Source organism: Pseudophryne corroboree, chromosome 7, assembly GCF_028390025.1.
Source record: "Pseudophryne corroboree isolate aPseCor3 chromosome 7, aPseCor3.hap2, whole genome shotgun sequence".
NCBI classification, from domain to species: Eukaryota; Metazoa; Chordata; class Amphibia; order Anura; family Myobatrachidae; genus Pseudophryne; species Pseudophryne corroboree.
Window position 1 is genome coordinate 4200746 of NC_086450.1, and position 22946 is coordinate 4223691.

The window sequence follows — 22946 nt, forward strand, 5'->3', positions numbered from 1 at the left end:
TAGACTGTAAGTGATACCAGTGGTTATATAGTAACAATACAGCTGCACATGGTAGGTACACCCTCCTGTATGTGATGCTGAGTACATGTATGTAATAGTGTACTATAGACTGTAAGTGACACCAGTGGTTATATAGTAACATTACAGCTGCACATGGTAGGTACACTCTCCTGTATGTGACGCTGAGTACATGTATGTAATAGTGTATTATAGACTGTAAGTGACGCCAGTGGTTATATAGTAACATTACAGCTGCACATGGTAGGTACACTCTCCTGTATGTGATGCTGAGTACATGTATGTAATAGTACTATAGACTGTAAGTGACACCAGTGGTTATATAGTAACATTACAGCTGCACATGGTAGGTACACTCTCCTGTATGTGACGCTGAGTACATGTATGTAATAGTACTATAGACTGTAAGTGACACCAGTGGTTATATAGTAACATTACAGCTGCACATGGTAGGTACACTCTCCTGTATGTGACGCTGAGTACATGTATGTAATAGTACTATAGACTGTAAGTGACACCAGTGGTTATATAGTAACATTACAGCTGCACATGGTAGGTACACTCTCCTGTATGTGACGCTGAGTACATGTATGTAATAGTACTATAGACTGTAAGTGACACCAGTGGTTATATAGTAACATTACAGCTGCACATGGTAGGTACACTCTCCTGTATGTGATGCTGAGTACATGTATGTAATAGTGTACTATATAGACTGTAAGTGACACCAGTGGTTATATAGTAACATTACAGCTGCATATGGTAGGTACACTCTCCTGTATGTGATGCTGAGTACATGTATGTAATATGTACTATAGACTGTAAGTGACACCAGTGGTTATATAGTAACATTACAGCTGCACATGGTAGGTACACCCTCCTGTATGTGATGCTGAGTACATGTATGTAATATGTACTATAGACTGTAAGTGACACCAGTGGTTATATAGTAACATTACAGCTGCACATGGTAGGTACACCCTCCTGTATGTGATGCTGAGTACATGTATGTAATAGTACTATAGACTGTAAGTGACACCAGGGGTTATATAGTAACATTACAGCTGCACATGGTAGGTACACTCTCCTGTATGTGACGCTGAGTACATGTATGTAATAGTGTACTATAGACTGTAAGTGACACCAGTGGTTATATAGTAACATTACAGCTGCACATGGTAGGTACACTCTCCTGTATGTGATGCTGAGTACATGTATGTAATAGTACTATAGACTGTAAGTGACACCAGTGGTTATATAGTAACATTACAGCTGCACATGGTAGGTACACTCTCCTGTATGTGATGCTGAGTACATGTATGTAATAGTACTATAGACTGTAAGTGACGCCAGTGGTTATATAGTAACATTACAGCTGCACATGATAGGTACACTCTCCTGTATGTGACGCTGAGTACATGTATGTAATAGTGTATTATAGACTGTAAGTGACGCCAGTGGTTATATAGTAACATTACAGCTGCACATGGTAGGTACACTCTCCTGTATGTGACGCTGAGTACATGTATGTAATAGTGTATTATAGACTGTAAGTGACGCCAGTGGTTATATAGTAACATTACAGCTGCACATGGTAGGTACACTCTCCTGTATGTGATGCTGAGTACATGTATGTAATAGTGTATTATAGACTGTAAGTGACGCCAGTGGTTATATAGTAACATTACAGCTGCACATGGTAGGTACACTCTCCTGTATGTGATGCTGAGTACATGTATGTAATAGTGTATTATAGACTGTAAGTGACGCCAGTGGTTATATAGTAACATTACAGCTGCACATGGTAGGTACACTCTCCTGTATGTGATGCTGACTACATGTATGTAATAGTACTATAGACTGTAAGTAACGCCAGTGGTTATATAGTAACATTACAGCTGCATATGGTAGGTACACTCTCCTGTATGTGACGCTGAGTACATGTATGTAATAGTACTATAGACTGTAAGTAACGCCAGTGGTTATATAGTAACATTACAGCTGCACATGGTAGGTACACTCTCCTGTATGTGATGCTGAGTACATGTATGTAATAGTATTATAGACTGTAAGTGACGCCAGTGATTATATAGTAACATTACAGCTGCACATGGTAGGTACACTCTCCTGTATGTGACGCTGAGTACATGTATGTAATAGTACTATAGACTGTAAGTGACACCAGTGGTTATATAGTAACATTACAGCTGCACATGGTAGGTACACTCTCCTGTATGTGACGCTGAGTACATGTATGTAATAGTACTATAGACTGTAAGTGACACCAGTGGTTATATAGTAACATTACAGCTGCACATGGTAGGTACACTCTCCTGTATGTGACGCTGAGTACATGTATGTAATAGTACTATAGACTGTAAGTGACACCAGTGGTTATATAGTAACATTACAGCTGCACATGGTAGGTACACTCTCCTGTATGTGATGCTGAGTACATGTATGTAATAGTGTACTATATAGACTGTAAGTGACACCAGTGGTTATATAGTAACATTACAGCTGCATATGGTAGGTACACTCTCCTGTATGTGATGCTGAGTACATGTATGTAATATGTACTATAGACTGTAAGTGACACCAGTGGTTATATAGTAACATTACAGCTGCACATGGTAGGTACACCCTCCTGTATGTGATGCTGAGTACATGTATGTAATAGTACTATAGACTGTAAGTGACACCAGGGGTTATATAGTAACATTACAGCTGCACATGGTAGGTACACTCTCCTGTATGTGACGCTGAGTACATGTATGTAATAGTGTATTATAGACTGTAAGTGACGCCAGTGGTTATATAGTAACATTACAGCTGCACATGGTAGGTACACTCTCCTGTATGTGACGCTGAGTACATGTATGTAATAGTGTATTATAGACTGTAAGTGATACCAGTGGTTATATAGTAACAATACAGCTGCACATGGTAGGTACACCCTCCTGTATGTGATGCTGAGTACATGTATGTAATAGTGTACTATAGACTGTAAGTGACGCCAGTGGTTATATAGTAACATTACAGCTGCACATGGTAGGTACACTCTCCTGTATGTGATGCTGAGTACATGTATGTATTAGTGTACTATAGACTGTAAGTGACGCCAGTGGTTATATAGTAACATTACAGCTGCACATGGTAGGTACACTCTCCTGTATGTGATGCTGAGTACATGTATGTAATAGTACTATAGACTGTAAGTGACACCAGTGGTTATATAGTAACATTACAGCTGCACATGGTAGGTACACTCTCCTGTATGTGACGCTGAGTACATGTATGTAATAGTACTATAGACTGTAAGTGACACCAGTGGTTATATAGTAACATTACAGCTGCACATGGTAGGTACACTCTCCTGTATGTGACGCTGAGTACATGTATGTAATAGTACTATAGACTGTAAGTGACACCAGTGGTTATATAGTAACTTTACAGCTGCACATGGTAGGTACACTCTCCTGTATGTGACGCTGAGTACATGTATGTAATAGTGTACTATAGACTGTAAGTGATACCAGTGGTTATATAGTAACATTACAGCTGCACATGGTAGGTACACCCTCCTGTATGTGATGCTGAGTACATGTATGTAATAGTACTATAGACTGTAAGTGACACCAGTGGTTATATAGTAACATTACAGCTGCACATGGTAGGTACACTCTCCTGTATGTGACGCTGAGTACATGTATGTAATAGTACTATAGACTGTAAGTGACACCAGTGGTTATATAGTAACATTACAGCTGCACATGGTAGGTACACTCTCCTGTATGTGACGCTGAGTACATGTATGTAATAGTGTACTATAGACTGTAAGTGATACCAGTGGTTATATAGTAACATTACAGCTGCACATGGTAGGTACACTCTCCTGTATGTGATGCTGAGTACATGTATGTAATAGTGTACTATAGACTGTAAGTGACAACAGTGGTTATATAGTAACATTACAGCTGCACATGGTAGGTACACTCTCCTGTATGTGACGCTGAGTACATGTATGTAATAGTACTATAGACTGTAAGTGACGCCAGTGGTTATATAGTAACATTACAGCTGCACATGATAGGTACACCCTCCTGTATGTGATGCTGAGTACATGTATGTAATAGTGTACTATAGACTGTAAGTGACGCCAGTGGTTATATAGTAACATTACAGCTGCACATGGTAGGTACACTCTCCTGTATGTGACGCTGAGTACATGTATGTAATAGTGTATTATAGACTGTAAGTGACGCCAGTGGTTATATAGTAACATTACAGCTGCACATGGTAGGTACACTCTCCTGTATGTGATGCTGAGTACATGTATGTAATAGTGTATTATAGACTGTAAGTGACGCCAGTGGTTATATAGTAACATTACAGCTGCACATGGTAGGTACACTCTCCTGTATGTGATGCGGAGTACATGTATGTAATAGTACTATAGACTGTAAGTGACACCAATGATTATATAGTAACATTACAGCTGCACATGGTAGGTACACTCTCCTGTATGTGACGCTGAGTACATGTATGTAATAGTACTATAGACTGTAAGTAACGCCAGTGGTTATATAGTAACATTACAGCTGCACATGGTAGGTACACTCTCCTGTATGTGATGCTGACTACATGTATGTAATAGTACTATAGACTGTAAGTAACGCCAGTGGTTATATAGTAACATTACAGCTGCATATGGTAGGTACACTCTCCTGTATGTGACGCTGAGTACATGTATGTAATAGTACTATAGACTGTAAGTAACGCCAGTGGTTATATAGTAACATTACAGCTGCACATGGTAGGTACACTCTCCTGTATGTGATGCTGAGTACATGTATGTAATAGTATTATAGACTGTAAGTGACGCCAGTGATTATATAGTAACATTACAGCTGCACATGGTAGGTACACTCTCCTGTATGTGACGCTGAGTACATGTATGTAATAGTGTATTATAGACTGTAAGTGACGCCAGTGGTTATATAGTAACATTACAGCTGCACATGGTAGGTACACTCTCCTGTATGTGACGCTGAGTACATGTATGTAATAGTGTACTATAGACTGTAAGTGACACAGTGGTTATATAGTAACATTACAGCTGCACATGGTAGGTACACTCTCCCTGTATGTGATGCTGAGTACATGTATGTAATAGTGTATTATAGACTGTAAGTGACGCCAGTGGTTATATAGTAACATTACAGCTGCACATGGTAGGTACACTCTCCTGTATGTGATGCTGAGTACATGTATGTAATAGTGTATTATAGACTGTAAGTGACGCCAGTGGTTATATAGTAACATTACAGCTGCACATGGTAGGTACACTCTCCTGTATGTATGCTGAGTACATGTATGTAATAGTGTACTATAGACTGTAAGTGACAACAGTGGTTATATAGTAACATTACAGCTGCACATGGTAGGTACACTCTCCTGTATGTGACGCTGAGTACATGTATGTAATAGTGTACTATAGACTGTAAGTGACACCAGTGGTTATATAGTAACATTACAGCTGCACATGGTAGGGTACACTCTCCTGTATGTGATGCTGAGTACATGTATGTAATAGTGTATTATAGACTGTAAGTGACGCCAGTGGTTATATAGTAACATTACAGCTGCACATGATAGGTACACCCTCCTGTATGTGATGCTGAGTACATGTATGTAATAGTGTACTATAGACTGTAAGTGACGCCAGTGGTTATATAGTAACATTACAGCTGCACATGGTAGGTAACACTCTCCTGTATGTGACGCTGAGTACATGTATGTACTAGTGTATTATAGACTGTAAGTGACGCAGTGGTTATATAGTAACATTACAGCTGCACATGGTAGGTACACTCTCCTGTATGTGATGCTGAGTACATGTATGTAATAGTGTATTATAGACTGTAAGTGACGCCAGTGGTTATATAGTAACATTACAGCTGCACATGGTAGGTACACTCTCCTGTATGTGATGCGGATTACATGTATGTAATATTACTATAGACTGTAAGTGACACCAATGATTATATAGTAACATTACAGCTGCCATGGTAGTGTACACTCTCCTGTATGTGACGCTGAGTACATGTATGTAATAGTACTATAGACTGTAAGTAACGCCAGTGGTTATAATAGTAACATTACAGCTGCACATGTAGGCTACACTCTCCTGTATGTGATGCTGACTAACATGTATGTAATAGTATTATAGACTGTAAGTGACGCCAGTGTTAATATAGTAACATTACAGCTGCACATGTAGTACACACTCCTGTATTACGCTGAGTACATGTATGTAATAGTGTATTATAGACTGTAAGTGACGCCAGTGGTTTTATAGTAACTTTACAGCTGCACATGGTAGGTACACTCTCCTGTATGTGACTCTGAGTACATGTATGTAATAGTGTACTATAGACTTGTAAGTGACACCAGTGGTTATATAGTAACATTACAGCTGCACATGGTAGGTACACTCTCCTGTATGTGATGCTGAGTACATGTATGTAATAGTGTATTATAGACTGTAAGTGACGCCAGTGGTTATATAGTAACATTACAGCTGCACATGGTAGGTACACTCTCCTGAATGTGATGCTGAGTACATGTATGTAATAGTGTATTATAGACTGTAAGTGACGCCAGTGGTTATATAGTAACATTACAGCTGCACATGGTAGGTACACTCTCCTGTATGTGATGCTGAGTACATGTATGTAATAGTTACTATAGACTGTAAGTGACGCCAGTGGTTATATAGTAACAGTACAGCTGCACATGTAGGTACACTCTCCTGTAGTGACGCTGAGTACATGTATGTAATAGTACTATAGACTGTAAGTGACACCAGTGGTTATATAGTAACATTACAGCTGCAACATGGTAGGTACACTCTCATGTATGTGATGCTGACTACATGTATGTAATAGTACTATAGACTGTAAGTGGACACCAGTGGTTATATAGTAACATTACAGCTGCACATGGTAGGTACACACTCCTGTATGTGATGCTGAGTACATGTATGTAATAGTACTATAGACTGTAAGTGATACCAGTGGTTATATAGTAACATTACAGCTGCACATGGTAGGTACACTCTCCTGTATGTGATGCTGAGTACATGTATGTAAAGTACTATAGACTGTAAGTGATACCAGTGGTTATATAGTAACATTACAGCTGCACATGGTAGGTACACACTCCTGTATGTGATGCTGAGTACATGTATGTAATAGTATACTATAGACTGTAAGTGACACCAGTGGTTATATAGTAACATTACAGCTGCACATTGGTAGGTACACTCTCCTGTATGTGATGCTGAGTACATGTATGTAATAGTGTATTATAGACTGTAAGTGACACCAGTGGTTATATAGTAACATTACAGCTGCACATGGTAGGTACACTCTCCTGTATGTGATGCTGAGTACATGTATGTAATAGTGTACTATAGACTGTAAGTGACACCAGTGGTTATATAGTAACATTACAGCTGCACATGGTAGGTACACTCTCCTGTATGTGATGCTGAGTACATGTATGTAATAGTACTATAGACTGTAAGTGACGCCAGTGGTTATATAGTAACATTACAGCTGCACATGGTAGGCACACTCTCCTGTATGTGATGCTGAGTACATGTATGTAATAGTGTACTATAGACTGTAAGTGACGCCAGTGGTTATATAGTAACATTACAGCTGCACATGGTAGGTACACTCTCCTGTATGTGATGCTGAGTACATGTATGTAATAGTGTACTATAGACTGTAAGTGACGCCAGTGGTTATATAGTAACATTACAGCTGCACATGGTAGGTACACTCTCCTGTATGTGACGCTGAGTACATGTATGTAATAGTGTACTATAGACTGTAAGTGACACCAGTGATTATATAGTAACATTACAGCTGCACATGGTAGGTACACTCTCATGTATGTGACGCTGAGTACATGTATGTAATAGTACTATAGACTGTAAGTGACACCAGTGGTTATATAGTAACATTACAGCTGCACATGGTAGGTACACTCTCCTGTATGTGACGCTGAGTACATGTATGTAATAGTGTACTATAGACTGTAAGTGACGCCAGTGGTTATATAGTAACATTACAGCTGCACATGGTAGGTACACTCTCCTGTATGTGATGCTGAGTACATGTATGTAATAGTGTATTATAGACTGTAAGTGACACCAGTGGTTATATAGTAACATTACAGCTGCACATGGTAGGTACACTCTCCTGTATGTGATGCTGAGTACATGTATGTAATAGTGTATTATAGACTGTAAGTGACACCAGTGGTTATATAGTAACATTACAGCTGCACATGGTAGGTACACTCTCCTGTATGTGATGCTGAGTACATGTATGTAATAGTGTACTATAGACTGTAAGTGACACCAGTGATTATATAGTAACATTACAGCTGCACATGGTAGGTACACTCTCCTGTATGTGACGCTGAGTACATGTATGTAATAGTACTATAGACTGTAAGTGACACCAGTGATTATATAGTAACATTACAGCTGCACATGGTAGGTACACTCTCCTGTATGTGACGCTGAGTACATGTATGTAATAGTACTATAGACTGTAAGTGACACCAGTGATTATATAGTAACATTACAGCTGCACATGGTAGGTACACTCTCCTGTATGTGATGCTGAGTACATGTATGTAATAGTGTACTATAGACTGTAAGTGACACCAGTGGTTATATAGTAACATTACAGCTGCACATGGTAGGTACACACTCCTGTATGTGACGCTGAGTACATGTATGTAATAGTACTATAGACTGTAAGTGACACCAGTGGTTATATAGTAACATTACAGCTGCACATGGTAGGTACACTCTCCTGTATGTGACGCTGAGTACATGTATGTAATAGTACTATAGACTGTAAGTGACGCCAGTGGTTATATAATAACATTACAGCTGCACATGGTAGGTACACTCTCCTGTATGTGACGCTGAGTACATGTATGTAATAGTACTATAGACTGTAAGTGATACCAGTGGTTATATAGTAACATTACAGATGCACATGGTAGGTACACCCTCCTGTATGTGATGCTGAGTACATGTATGTAATAGTGTACTATAGACTGTAAGTGACGCCAGTGGTTATATAGTAACATTACAGCTGCACATGGTAGGTACACTCTCCTGCATGTGATGCTGAGTACATGTATGTAATAGTGTACTATAGACTGTAAGTGACACCAGTGGTTATATAGTAACATTACAGCTGCACATGGTAGGTACACTCTCCTGTATGTGATGCTGAGTACATGTATGTAATAGTACTATAGACTGTAAGTGACACCAGTGGTTATATAGTAACATTACAGATGCACATGGTAGGTACACCCTCCTGTATGTGATGCTGAGTACATGTATGTAATAGTGTACTATAGACTGTAAGTGACGCCAGTGGTTATATAGTAACATTACAGCTGCACATGGTAGGTACACTCTCCTGCATGTGATGCTGAGTACATGTATGTAATAGTGTACTATAGACTGTAAGTGACACCAGTGATTATATAGTAACATTACAGCTGCACATGGTAGGTACACTCTCCTGTATGTGACGCTGAGTACATGTATGTAATAGTGTACTATAGACTGTAAGTGACACCAGTGGTTATATAGTAACATTACAGCTGCATATGGTAGGTACACTCTCCTGTATGTGACGCTGAGTACATGTATGTAATAGTGTATTATAGACTGTAAGTGACGCCAGTGGTTATATAGTAACATTACAGCTGCACATGGTAGGTACACTCTCCTGTATGTGACGCTGAGTACATGTATGTAATAGTGTACTATAGACTGTAAGTGACACCAGTGGTTATATAGTAACATTACAGCTGCACATGGTAGGTACACTCTCCTGTATGTGATGCTGAGTACATGTATGTAATAGTGTATTATAGACTGTAAGTGACGCCAGTGGTTATATAGTAACATTACAGCTGCACATGGTAGGTACACTCTCCTGTATGTGATGCTGAGTACATGTATGTAATAGTGTATTATAGACTGTAAGTGACGCCAGTGGTTATATAGTAACATTACAGCTGCACATGGTAGGTACACTCTCCTGTATGTGATGCTGAGTACATGTATGTAATAGTGTATTATAGACTGTAAGTGACGCCAGTGGTTATATAGTAACATTACAGCTGCACATGGTAGGTACACTCTCCTGTATGTGACGCTGAGTACATGTATGTAATAGTACTATAGACTGTAAGTGACACCAGTGGTTATATAGTAACATTACAGCTGCACATGGTAGGTACACTCTCATGTATGTGATGCTGACTACATGTATGTAATAGTACTATAGACTGTAAGTGATACCAGTGGTTATATAGTAACATTACAGCTGCACATGGTAGGTACACTCTCCTGTATGTGATGCTGAGTACATGTATGTAATAGTACTATAGACTGTAAGTGATACCAGTGGTTATATAGTAACATTACAGCTGCACATGGTAGGTACACACTCCTGTATGTGATGCTGAGTACATGTATGTAATAGTGTGTTATAGACTGTAAGTGACACCAGTGGTTATATAGTAACATTACAGCTGCACATGGTAGGTACACTCTCCTGTTTGTGATGCTGAGTACATGTATGTAATAGTGTACTATAGACTGTAAGTGACACCAGTGGTTATATAGTAACATTACAGCTGCACATGGTAGGTACACTCTCCTGTATGTGATGCTGAGTACATGTATGTAATAGTACTATAGACTGTAAGTGACGCCAGTGGTTATATAGTAACATTACAGCTGCACATGGTAGGCACACTCTCCTGTATGTGATGCTGAGTACATGTATGTAATAGTGTACTATAGACTGTAAGTGACACCAGTGGTTATATAGTAACATTACAGCTGCACATGGTAGGTACACTCTCCTGTATGTGATGCTGAGTACATGTATGTAATAGTGTACTATAGACTGTAAGTGACGCCAGTGGTTATATAGTAACATTACAGCTGCACATGGTAGGTACACTCTCCTGTATGTGACGCTGAGTACATGTATGTAATAGTACTATAGACTGTAAGTGACGCCAGTGGTTATATAGTAACATTACAGCTGCACATGGTAGGTACACTCTCCTGTATGTGACGTTGAGTACATGTATGTAATAGTACTATAGACTGTAAGTGACGCCAGTGGTTATATAGTAACATTACAGCTGCACATGGTAGGTACACTCTCATGTATGTGATGCTGAGTACATGTATGTAATAGTGTATTATAGACTGTAAGTGACGCCAGTGGTTATATAGTAACATTACAGCTGCACATGGTAGGTACACTCTCCTGTATGTGATGCTGAGTACATGTATGTAATAGTGTACTATAGACTGTAAGTGACACCAGTGATTATATAGTAACATTACAGCTGCACATGGTAGGTACACTCTCATGTATGTGACGCTGAGTACATGTATGTAATAGTACTATAGACTGTAAGTGACACCAGTGGTTATATAGTAACATTACAGCTGCACATGGTAGGTACACTCTCCTGTATGTGACGCTGAGTACATGTATGTAATAGTGTACTATAGACTGTAAGTGACGCCAGTGGTTATATAGTAACATTACAGCTGCACATGGTAGGTACACTCTCCTGTATGTGATGCTGAGTACATGTATGTAATAGTGTATTATAGACTGTAAGTGACACCAGTGGTTATATAGTAACATTACAGCTGCACATGGTAGGTACACTCTCCTGTATGTGATGCTGAGTACATGTATGTAATAGTGTATTATAGACTGTAAGTGACACCAGTGGTTATATAGTAACATTACAGCTGCACATGGTAGGTACACTCTCCTGTATGTGATGCTGAGTACATGTATGTAATAGTGTACTATAGACTGTAAGTGACACCAGTGATTATATAGTAACATTACAGCTGCACATGGTAGGTACACTCTCCTGTATGTGACGCTGAGTACATGTATGTAATAGTACTATAGACTGTAAGTGACACCAGTGATTATATAGTAACATTACAGCTGCACATGGTAGGTACACTCTCCTGTATGTGATGCTGAGTACATGTATGTAATAGTATACTATAGACTGTAAGTGACGCCAGTGGTTATATAGTAACATTACAGCTGCACATGGTAGGTACACACTCCTGTATGTGATGCTGAGTACATGTATGTAATAGTACTATAGACTGTAAGTGACACCAATGATTATATAGTAACATTACAGCTGCACATGGTAGGTACACTCTCCTGTATGTGACGCTGAGTACATGTATGTAATAGTACTATAGACTGTAAGTGATACCAGTGGTTATATAGTAACATTACAGATGCACATGGTAGGTACACCCTCCTGTATGTGATGCTGAGTACATGTATGTAATAGTGTACTATAGACTGTAAGTGACGCCAGTGGTTATATAGTAACATTACAGCTGCACATGGTAGGTACACTCTCCTGCATGTGATGCTGAGTACATGTATGTAATAGTGTACTATAGACTGTAAGTGACACCAGTGGTTATATAGTAACATTACAGCTGCACATGGTAGGTACACTCTCCTGTATGTGATGCTGAGTACATGTATGTAATAGTGTACTATAGACTGTAAGTGACACCAGTGGTTATATAGTAACATTACAGCTGCACATGGTAGGTACACTCTCCTGTATGTGATGCTGAGTACATGTATGTAATAGTACTATAGACTGTAAGTGACGCCAGTGGTTATATAGTAACATTACAGCTGCACATGGTAGGTACACTCTCCTGTATGTGATGCTGAGCACATGTATGTAATAGTACTATAGACTGTAAGTGACACCAGTGATTATATAGTAACATTACAGCTGCACATGGTAGGTACACTCTCCTGTATGTGACGCTGAGTACATGTATGTAATAGTACTATAGACTGTAAGTGACGCCAGTGGTTATATAGTAACATTACAGCTGCACATGGTAGGTACACTCTCCTGTATGTGATGCTGAGCACATGTATGTAATAGTACTATAGACTGTAAGTGACACCAGTGATTATATAGTAACATTACAGCTGCACATGGTAGGTACACTCTCCTGTATGTGACGCTGAGAACATGTATGTAATAGTACTATAGACTGTAAGTGACGCCAGTGGTTATATAGTAACATTACAGCTGCACATGGTAGGTACACTCTCCTGTATGCGACGCTGAGTACATGTATGTAATAGTGTACTATAGACTGTAAGTGACGCCAGTGGTTATATAGTAACATTACAGCTGCACATGGTAGGTACACTCTCCTGTATGTGATGCTGAGTACATGTATGTAATAGTACTATAGACTGTAAGTGACACCAGTGGTTATATAGTAACATTACAGCTGCACATGGTAGGTACACTCTCCTGTATGTGATACTGAGTACATGTATGTAATAGTGTACTATAGACTGTAAGTGACACCAGTGGTTATATAGTAACATTACAGCTGCACATGGTAGGTACACTCTCCTGTATGTGATGCTGAGTACATGTATGTAATAGTGTACTATAGACTGTAAGTGACACCAGTGGTTATATAGTAACATTACAGCTGCATATGGTAGGTACACTCTCCTGTATGTGATGCTGAGTACATGTATGTAATAGTGTACTATAGACTGTAAGTGACACCAGTGGTTATATAGTAACATTACAGCTGCACATGGTAGGTACACTCTCCTGTATGTGATGCTGAGTACATGTATGTAATAGTACTATAGACTGTAAGTGACACCAGTGGTTATATAGTAACATTACAGCTGCACATGGTAGGTACACTCTCCTGTATGTGATGCTGAGTACATGTATGTAATAGTACTATAGACTGTAAGTAACGCCAGTGGTTATATAGTAACATTACAGCTGCACATGGTAGGTACACTCTCCTGTATGTGATGCTGAGTACATGTATGTAATAGTGTATTATAGACTGTAAGTGACACCAGTGGTTATATAGTAACATTACAGCTGCACATGGTAGGTACACTCTCCTGTATGTGATGCTGAGTACATGTATGTAATAGTGTACTATAGACTGTAAGTGACACCAGTGGTTATATAGTAACATTACAGCTGCACATGGTAGGTACACCCTCCTGTATGTGACGCTGAGTACATGTATGTAATAGTGTATTATAGACTGTAAGTGACACCAGTGGTTATATAGTAACATTACAGCTGCATATGGTAGGTACACTCTCCTGTATGTGACGCTGAGTACATGTATGTAATAGTACTATAGACTGTAAGTGACACCAGTGGTTATATAGTAACATTACAGCTGCACATGGTAGGTACACTCTCCTGTATGTGATGCTGAGTACATGTATGTAATAGTGTATTATAGACTGTAAGTGACACCAGTGGTTATATAGTAACATTACAGCTGCACATGGTAGGTACACTCTCCTGTATGTGATGCTGAGCACATGTATGTAATAGTACTATAGACTGTAAGTGACACCAGTGGTTATATAGTAACATTACAGCTGCACATGGTAGGTACACCCTCCTGTATGTGACGCTGAGTACATGTATGTAATAGTGTATTATAGACTGTAAGTGACACCAGTGGTTATATAGTAACATTACAGCTGCACATGGTAGGTACACTCTCCTGTATGTGACGCTGAGTACATGTATGTAATAGTGTACTATAGACTGTAAGTGACACCAGTGGTTATATAGTAACATTACAGCTGCACATAGTAGGTACACCCTCCTGTATGTGACGCTGAGTACATGTATGTAATAGTGTATTATAGACTGTAAGTGACACCAGTGGTTATATAGTAACATTACAGCTGCACATGATAGGTACACTCTCCTGTATGTGACGCTGCGTACATGTATGTAATAGTACTATAGACTGTAAGTGACACCAGTGGTTATATAGTAACATTACAGCTGCACATGATAGGTACACTCTCCTGTATGTGACGCTGAGTACATGTATGTAATAGTACTATAGACTGTAAGTGACACCAGTGGTTATATAGTAACATTACAGCTGCACATGGTAGGTACACTCTCCTGTATGTGATGCTGAGTACATGTATGTAATAGTGTACTATAGACTGTAAGTGACACCAGTGGTTATATAGTAACATTACAGCTGCACATGGTAGGTACACCCTCCTGTATGTGACGCTGAGTACATGTATGTAATAGTGTATTATAGACTGTAAGTGACACCAGTGGTTATATAGTAACATTACAGCTGCATATGGTAGGTACACTCTCCTGTATGTGACGCTGAGTACATGTATGTAATAGTACTATAGACTGTAAGTGACACCAGTGGTTATATAGTAACATTACAGCTGCACATGGTAGGTACACTCTCCTGTATGTGATGCTGAGTACATGTATGTAATAGTGTATTATAGACTGTAAGTGACACCAGTGGTTATATAGTAACATTACAGCTGCACATGGTAGGTACACTCTCCTGTATGTGATGCTGAGTACATGTATGTAATAGTGTACTATAGACTGTAAGTGACACCAGTGGTTATATAGTAACATTACAGCTGCACATGGTAGGTACACCCTCCTGTATGTGACGCTGAGTACATGTATGTAATAGTGTATTATAGACTGTAAGTGACACCAGTGGTTATATAGTAACATTACAGCTGCACATGGTAGGTACACTCTCCTGTATGTGACGCTGAGTACATGTATGTAATAGTGTACTATAGACTGTAAGTGACACCAGTGGTTATATAGTAACATTACAGCTGCACATAGTAGGTACACCCTCCTGTATGTGACGCTGAGTACATGTATGTAATAGTGTATTATAGACTGTAAGTGACACCAGTGGTTATATAGTAACATTACAGCTGCACATGATAGGTACACTCTCCTGTATGTGACGCTGCGTACATGTATGTAATAGTACTATAGACTGTAAGTGACACCAGTGGTTATATAGTAACATTACAGCTGCACATGATAGGTACACTCTCCTGTATGTGACGCTGAGTACATGTATGTAATAGTACTATAGACTGTAAGTGACACCAGTGGTTATATAGTAACATTACAGCTGCACATGATAGGTACACTCTCCTGTATGTGACGCTGAGTACATGTATGTAATAGTACTATAGACTGTAAGTGACGCCAGTGGTTATATAGTAACATTACAGCTGCACATGGTAGGTACACTCTCCTGTATGTGACGCTGAGTACATGTATGTAATAGTACTATAGACTGTAAGTGACGCCAGTGGTTATATAGTAACATTACAGCTGCACATGGTAGGTACACTCTCCTGTAAGTGATGCTGAGTACATGTATGTAATAGTACTATAGACTGTAAGTGACGCCAGTGGTTATATAGTAACATTACAGCTGCACATGGTAGGTACACTCTCCTTTATGTGATGCTGAGTACATGTATGTAATAGTACTATAGACTGTAAGTGACACCAGTGGTTATATAGTAACATTACAGCTGCACATGGTAGGTACACTCTCCTGTAAGTGATGCTGAGTACATGTATGTAATAGTACTATAGACTGTAAGTGACGCCAGTGGTTATATAGTAACATTACAGCTGCATATGGTAGGTACACTCTCCTGTATGTGACGCTGAGTACATGTATGTAATAGTACTATAGACTGTAAGTGACACCAGTGGTTATATAATAACATTACAGCTGCACATGGTAGGTACACTCTCCTGTATGTGATGCTGAGTACATGTATGTAATAGTACTATAGACTGTAAGTGACACCAGTGGTTATATAGTAACATTACAGCTGCACATGGTAGGTACACTCTCCTGTATGTGATGCTGAGTACATGTATGTAATAGTGTATTATAGACTGTAAGTGACACCAGTGGTTATATAGTAACATTACAGCTGCACATGGTAGGTACACTCTCCTTTATGTGATGCTGAGTACATGTATGTAATAGTACTATAGACTGTAAGTGACACCAGTGGTTATATAGTAACATTACAGCTGCACATGGTAGGTACACTCTCCTGTATGTGATGCTGAGTACATGTATGTAATAGTACTATAGACTGTAAGTGACGCCAGTGGTTATATAGTAACATTACAGCTGCACATGGTAGGTACACTCTCCTTTATGTGATGCTGAGTACATGTATGTAATAGTACTATAGACTGTAAGTGACACCAGTGGTTATATAGTAACATTACAGCTGCACATGGTAGGTACACTCTCCTGTAAGTGATGCTGAGGTCATAGGTCAGTAATGGCGGCTGTGTTTGAACTCTGGAGAAGTATCTTAGTATCTGTGTTCTTTATACAGAATCCCAGTCGAACCATTCCAACCAATCAGACAACGGGCTCTCTGACTCTCTTGGCGGTTGCCATGTGCGTTCCCAAAGCATCGTCAGCTCCATCTTCTCCGAAGCCTGGAAACGAGGGACGCAGCTGGAGGAATCCAGCAAGGTAGCAGCGCATAGTACCGATTATACAGAAATAATGCACCACAAGTAACAGGCTGCCGGGCCTTGCGCCCATCACATAATGTACACCCATGCATAGTGTCCGTCCCTTCTACATAATATCACCCCATTATTATGTCGCCATGTAGCCGCCCCACTCGGTAAGTTTCTTGTGTTTTGCTAAAACCTGTTCATTTGTAACAATAAAGAATATTTGATTTTCATGACTTAATCTAATTAACAAATTGCCATCAAGTATGCAGTATAGCGTCCGCATGGGGATTGGCGCTGAATGGTGTGCGCATATTTTCACGTTTGCATCATGTCTGCTGTTCTGACGCCACGCATTTTGTCTTTCTGCTCGTGTTTCTCCTGTCGCCTCATTGTCCCAGGTTCCAAATGTGAAGCCCACGTCTGCTAAGGCCATCAAGCCCCCAGCGATTTGTAGCGGGCAGTATTAAGGTCAGGGGTCATCTGAAAAACACACATAACCTGGATGTTGTTACCTGGAATTCTCCAGACTAACTCTCTAAAGAATCCTTAATCCTTTCCTGAGAAGGAGAACGAACCTTTAACACAAGTCGCCCCCCACCTCCCACCAACTCTCACCCCTCCCCGGCTTCTAGTTAACTTTCTTCTTGACCAATATTAATTCTGTTCCTTTCTAAAAGTGGTCGTACATGTGGCAGCAGCCACGAGACCAAATCCTGAAATCAAAGCTGATGTGACGGTGGCTGATAATGAAATGCAAAGCTAGAGTTTAGTCTTCCTGGGCTGTGACCCCAGTCGCGACAGTAATGCCGTCATTGTGACCTCATCTCTCAGCCAGTGTCTGTCTGATCGCAAGATGCCGTAACCTTTTCACACCTGAAGGAGCGTATACAGCATTACACCGGTGCCGTATCATCCTGGCATACAGGCTGAGAACATAGCAACGTTTTACCATCAGGGCTTCCCTGAAATGTGAGGCTTTAGCGGAAGGGCGTATAAGCCAGTTTGTTTAGCGTCCCATTACTGAGCGCTCCATATTTTATCTTCTCCCCAATTCTCCATAGTTATATAGCGTCAGGAGAGAGACACAGTCTCAGCATCCAGGCCAGGAATACATCATTACTGCTGCATATGTTGTACTGTAGATGTGAGGTCCACGTAGAACATATCTTCTCCCCAATTCTCCATAGTTATATAGCGTCAGGAGAGAGGCACAGTCTCAGCATCCAGGCCAGGAATACATCATTACTGCTGCATATGTTGTACTGTAGACGTGAGGTCCACGTAGAACATATCTTCTCCCCAATTCTCCATAGTTATATAGCGTCAGGAGAGAGGCACAGTCTCAGCATCCAGGCCAGGAATACATCATTACTGCTGCATATGTTCTACTGTAGACGTGAGGTCCACGTAGAACATATCTTCTCCACAATTCTCCATAGTTATATACCCGCAGGAGAGAGGCACAGTCTCAGCATCCAGGCCAGTTATACATCATTACTGCTGCATATGTTGTACTGTAGACGTGAGGTCCATGTAGAACATATCTTCACCACAATTCTCCATAGTTATATAGCGTCAGGAGAGAGGCACAGTCTCAGCATCCAGGCCAGGAATACATCATTACTGCTGCATATGTTGTACTGTAGACGTGAGGTCCACGTAGAACATATCTTCTCCCCAATTCTCCATAGTTATATAGCATCAGGAGAGAGGCACAGTCTCAGCATCCAGGCCAGGAATACATAATTACTGCTGCATATGTTGTACTGTAGATGTGAGGTCCACGTAGAACATATCTTCTCCACAATTCTCCATAGTTATATAGCGTCAGGATAGAGGCACAGTCTCAGCATCCAGGCCAGTTATACATCATTACTGCTGCATATGTTGTACTGTAGACGTGAGGTCCATGTAGAACATATCTTCTCCCCAATTCTCCATAGTTATATAGCATCAGGAGAGAGGCACAGTCTCAGCATCCAGGCCAGGAATACATCATTACTGCTGCATATGTTGTACTGTAGACGTGAGGTCCATGTAGAACATATCTTCTCCACAATTCTCCATAGTTATATAGCGTCAGGATAGAGGCACAGTCTCAGCATCCAGGCCAGGAATACATCATTACTGCTGCATATGTTGTACTGTAGACGTGAGGTCAACATAGAACATATCTTCTCCACAATTCTCCATAGTTATATAGCGTCAGGAGAGAGGCACAGTCTCAGCATCCAGGCCAGGAATACATCATTACTGCTGCATATGTTGTACTGTAGACGTGAGGTCCACGTAGAACATATCTTCTCCCCAATTCTCCATAGTTATATAGCATCAGGAGAGAGGCACAGTCTCAGCATCCAGGCCAGGAATACATCATTACTGCTGCATATGTTGTACTGTAGACGTGAGGTCCACGTAGAACATATCTTCTCCCCAATTCTCCATAGTTATATAGCGTCAGGAGAGAGGCGGCAGTCTCAGCATCCAGGCCAGGAATACATCATTACTGCTGCATATGTTGTACTGTAGATGTGAGGTCCACGTAGAACATATCTTCTCCCCAATTCTCCATAGTTATATAGCGTCAGGATAGAGGCACAGTCTCAGCATCCAGGCCAGTTATACATCATTACTGCTGCATATGTTGTACTGTAGACGTGAGGTCCATGTAGAACATATCTTCTCCCCAATTCTCCATAGTTATATAGCATCAGGAGAGAGGCACAGTCTCAGCATCCAGGCCAGGAATACATCATTACTGCTGCATATGTTGTACTGTAGACGTGAGGTCCATGTAGAACATATCTTCTCCACAATTCTCCATAGTTATATAGCGTCAGGATAGAGGCACAGTCTCAGCATCCAGGCCAGGAATACATCATTACTGCTGCATATGTTGTACTGTAGACGTGAGGTCCACGTAGAGCATATCTTCTCCCCAATTCTCCATAGTTATATACCCGCAGGATAGAGGCACAGTCTCAGCATCCAGGCCAGGAATACATCATTACTGCTGCATATGTTGTACTGTAGACGTGAGGTCCACGTAGAACATATCTTCTCCCCAATTCTCCATAGTTATATAGCGTCAGGATAGAGGCACAGTCTCAGCATCCAGGCCAGGAATACATCATTACTGCTGCATATGTTGTACTGTAGATGTGAGGTCCACGTAGAACATATCTTCTCCACAATTCTCCATAGTTATATAGCGGCAGGATAGAGGCACAGTCTCAGCATCCAGGCCAGTTATACATCATTACTGCTGCATATGTTGTACTGTAGACGTGAGGTCCATGTAGAACATATCTTCTCCACAATTCTCCATAGTTATATAGCGGCAGGATAGAGGCACAGTCTCAGCATCCAGGCCAGGAATACATCATTACTGCTGCATATGTTGTACTGTAGACGTGAGGTCCACGTAGAACATATCTTCTCCCCAATTCTCCATAGTTATATAGCGGCAAGAGAGAGGCACAGTCTCAGCATCCAGGCCAGGAATACATCATTACTGCTGCATATGTTGTACTGTAGACGTGAGGTCCACGTAGAACATATCTTCTCCCCAATTCTCCATAGTTATATAGCGGCAGGAGAGAGGCACAGTCTCAGCATCCAGGCCAGGAATACATCATTACTGCTGCATATGTTGTACTGTAGACGTGAGGTCCACGTAGAGCATATCTTCTCCCCAATTCTCCATAGTTATATAGCGTCAGGAGAGAGGCGGCAGTCTCAGCATCCAGGCCAGGAATACATCATTACTGCTGCATATGTTGTACTGTAGACGTGAGGTCGACATAGAACATATCTTCTCCCCAATTCTCCATAGTTATATAGCGGCAGGAGAGAGGCACAGTCTCAGCATCCAGGCCAGTTATACATCATTACTGCTGCATATGTTGTACTGTAGACGTGAGGTCCACGTAGAGCATATCTTCTCCCCAATTCTCCATAGTTATATACCCGCAGGATAGAGGCACAGTCTCAGCATCCAGGCCAGGAATACATCATTACTGCTGCATATGTTGTACTGTAGACGTGAGGTCGACATAGAACATATCTTCTCCCCAATTCTCCATAGTTATATAGCGGCAGGAGAGAGGCACAGTCTCAGCATCCAGGCCAGGAATACATCATTACTGCTGCATATATTGTACTGTAGACGTGAGGTCCACGTAGAGCATATCTTCTCCACAATTCTCCATAGTTATATACCCGCAGGATAGAGGCACAGTCTCAGCATCCAGGCCAGGAATACATCATTACTGCTGCATATGTTGTACTGTAGACGTGAGGTCCACGTAGAGCATATCTTCTCCCCAATTCTCCATAGTTATATAGCGGCAGGAGAGAGGCGGCAGTCTCAGCATCCAGGCCAGGAATACATCATTACTGCTGCATATGTTGTACTGTAGACGTGAGGTCGACATAGAACATATCTTCTCCCCAATTCTCCATAGTTATATAGCGGCAGGAGAGAGGCACAGTCTCAGCATCCAGGCCAGTTATACATCATTACTGCTGCATATGTTGTACTGTAGACGTGAGGTCCACGTAGAGCATATCTTCTCCCCAATTCTCCATAGTTATATACCCGCAGGATAGAGGCACAGTCTCAGCATCCAGGCCAGGAATACATCATTACTGCTGCATATGTTGTACTGTAGACGTGAGGTCGACATAGAACATATCTTCTCCCCAATTCTCCATAGTTATATAGCGGCAGGAGAGAGGCACAGTCTCAGCATCCAGGCCAGGAATACATCATTACTGCTGCATATATTGTACTGTAGACGTGAGGTCCACGTAGAGCATATCTTCTCCACAATTCTCCATAGTTATATACCCGCAGGATAGAGGCACAGTCTCAGCATCCAGGCCAGGAATACATCATTACTGCTGCATATGTTGTACTGTAGACGTGAGGTCCACGTAGAGCATATCTTCTCCCCAATTCTCCATAGTTATATAGCGGCAGGAGAGAGGCACAGTCTCAGCATCCAGGCCAGGAATACATCATTACTGCTGCATATGTTGTACTGTAGATGTGAGGTCCATGTAGAACATATCTTCTCCCCAATTCTCCATAGTTATATAGCGTCAGGAGAGAGGCGGCAGTCTCAGCATCCAGGCCAGGAATACATCATTACTGCTGCATATGTTGTACTGTAGGGGTAAGGCAGAAAAAGTAACTTTGCCCCTTGGTAAAACCATGTTGCATTGCGGCGGTGCAGGTGTTGGAGGTATCTACATTGCAGCGTAAGAATAGAGCTGTCCAGCATCTGTGGGCTACATGCACATACATCCAGTATTTACCTTGCATGCATACATACATACATACATACATACATACATACATACATAATATACACCTA

General features: G+C 40.8%; 1 protein-coding gene across 5 annotated transcripts in view; it reads left to right on the forward strand.

The window, feature by feature from the left end:
- Window positions 1-22946, forward strand: part of RAPH1 (Ras association (RalGDS/AF-6) and pleckstrin homology domains 1) — a 200354-nt gene that overhangs the window by 172421 nt on the left and 4987 nt on the right. For 4 of the 5 annotated variants that reach the window (XM_063932610.1, XM_063932608.1, XM_063932611.1 and 1 more), the window contains one exon: window positions 17433-17575. In XM_063932610.1, coding sequence (XP_063788680.1) covers window positions 17433-17575 — 143 coding nt within the window. Of the gene's footprint in view, window positions 1-17432; window positions 17576-17963; window positions 18034-22946 lie in introns of all 5 variants that reach the window. The other variant, XM_063932612.1, reaches the window with a different exon arrangement.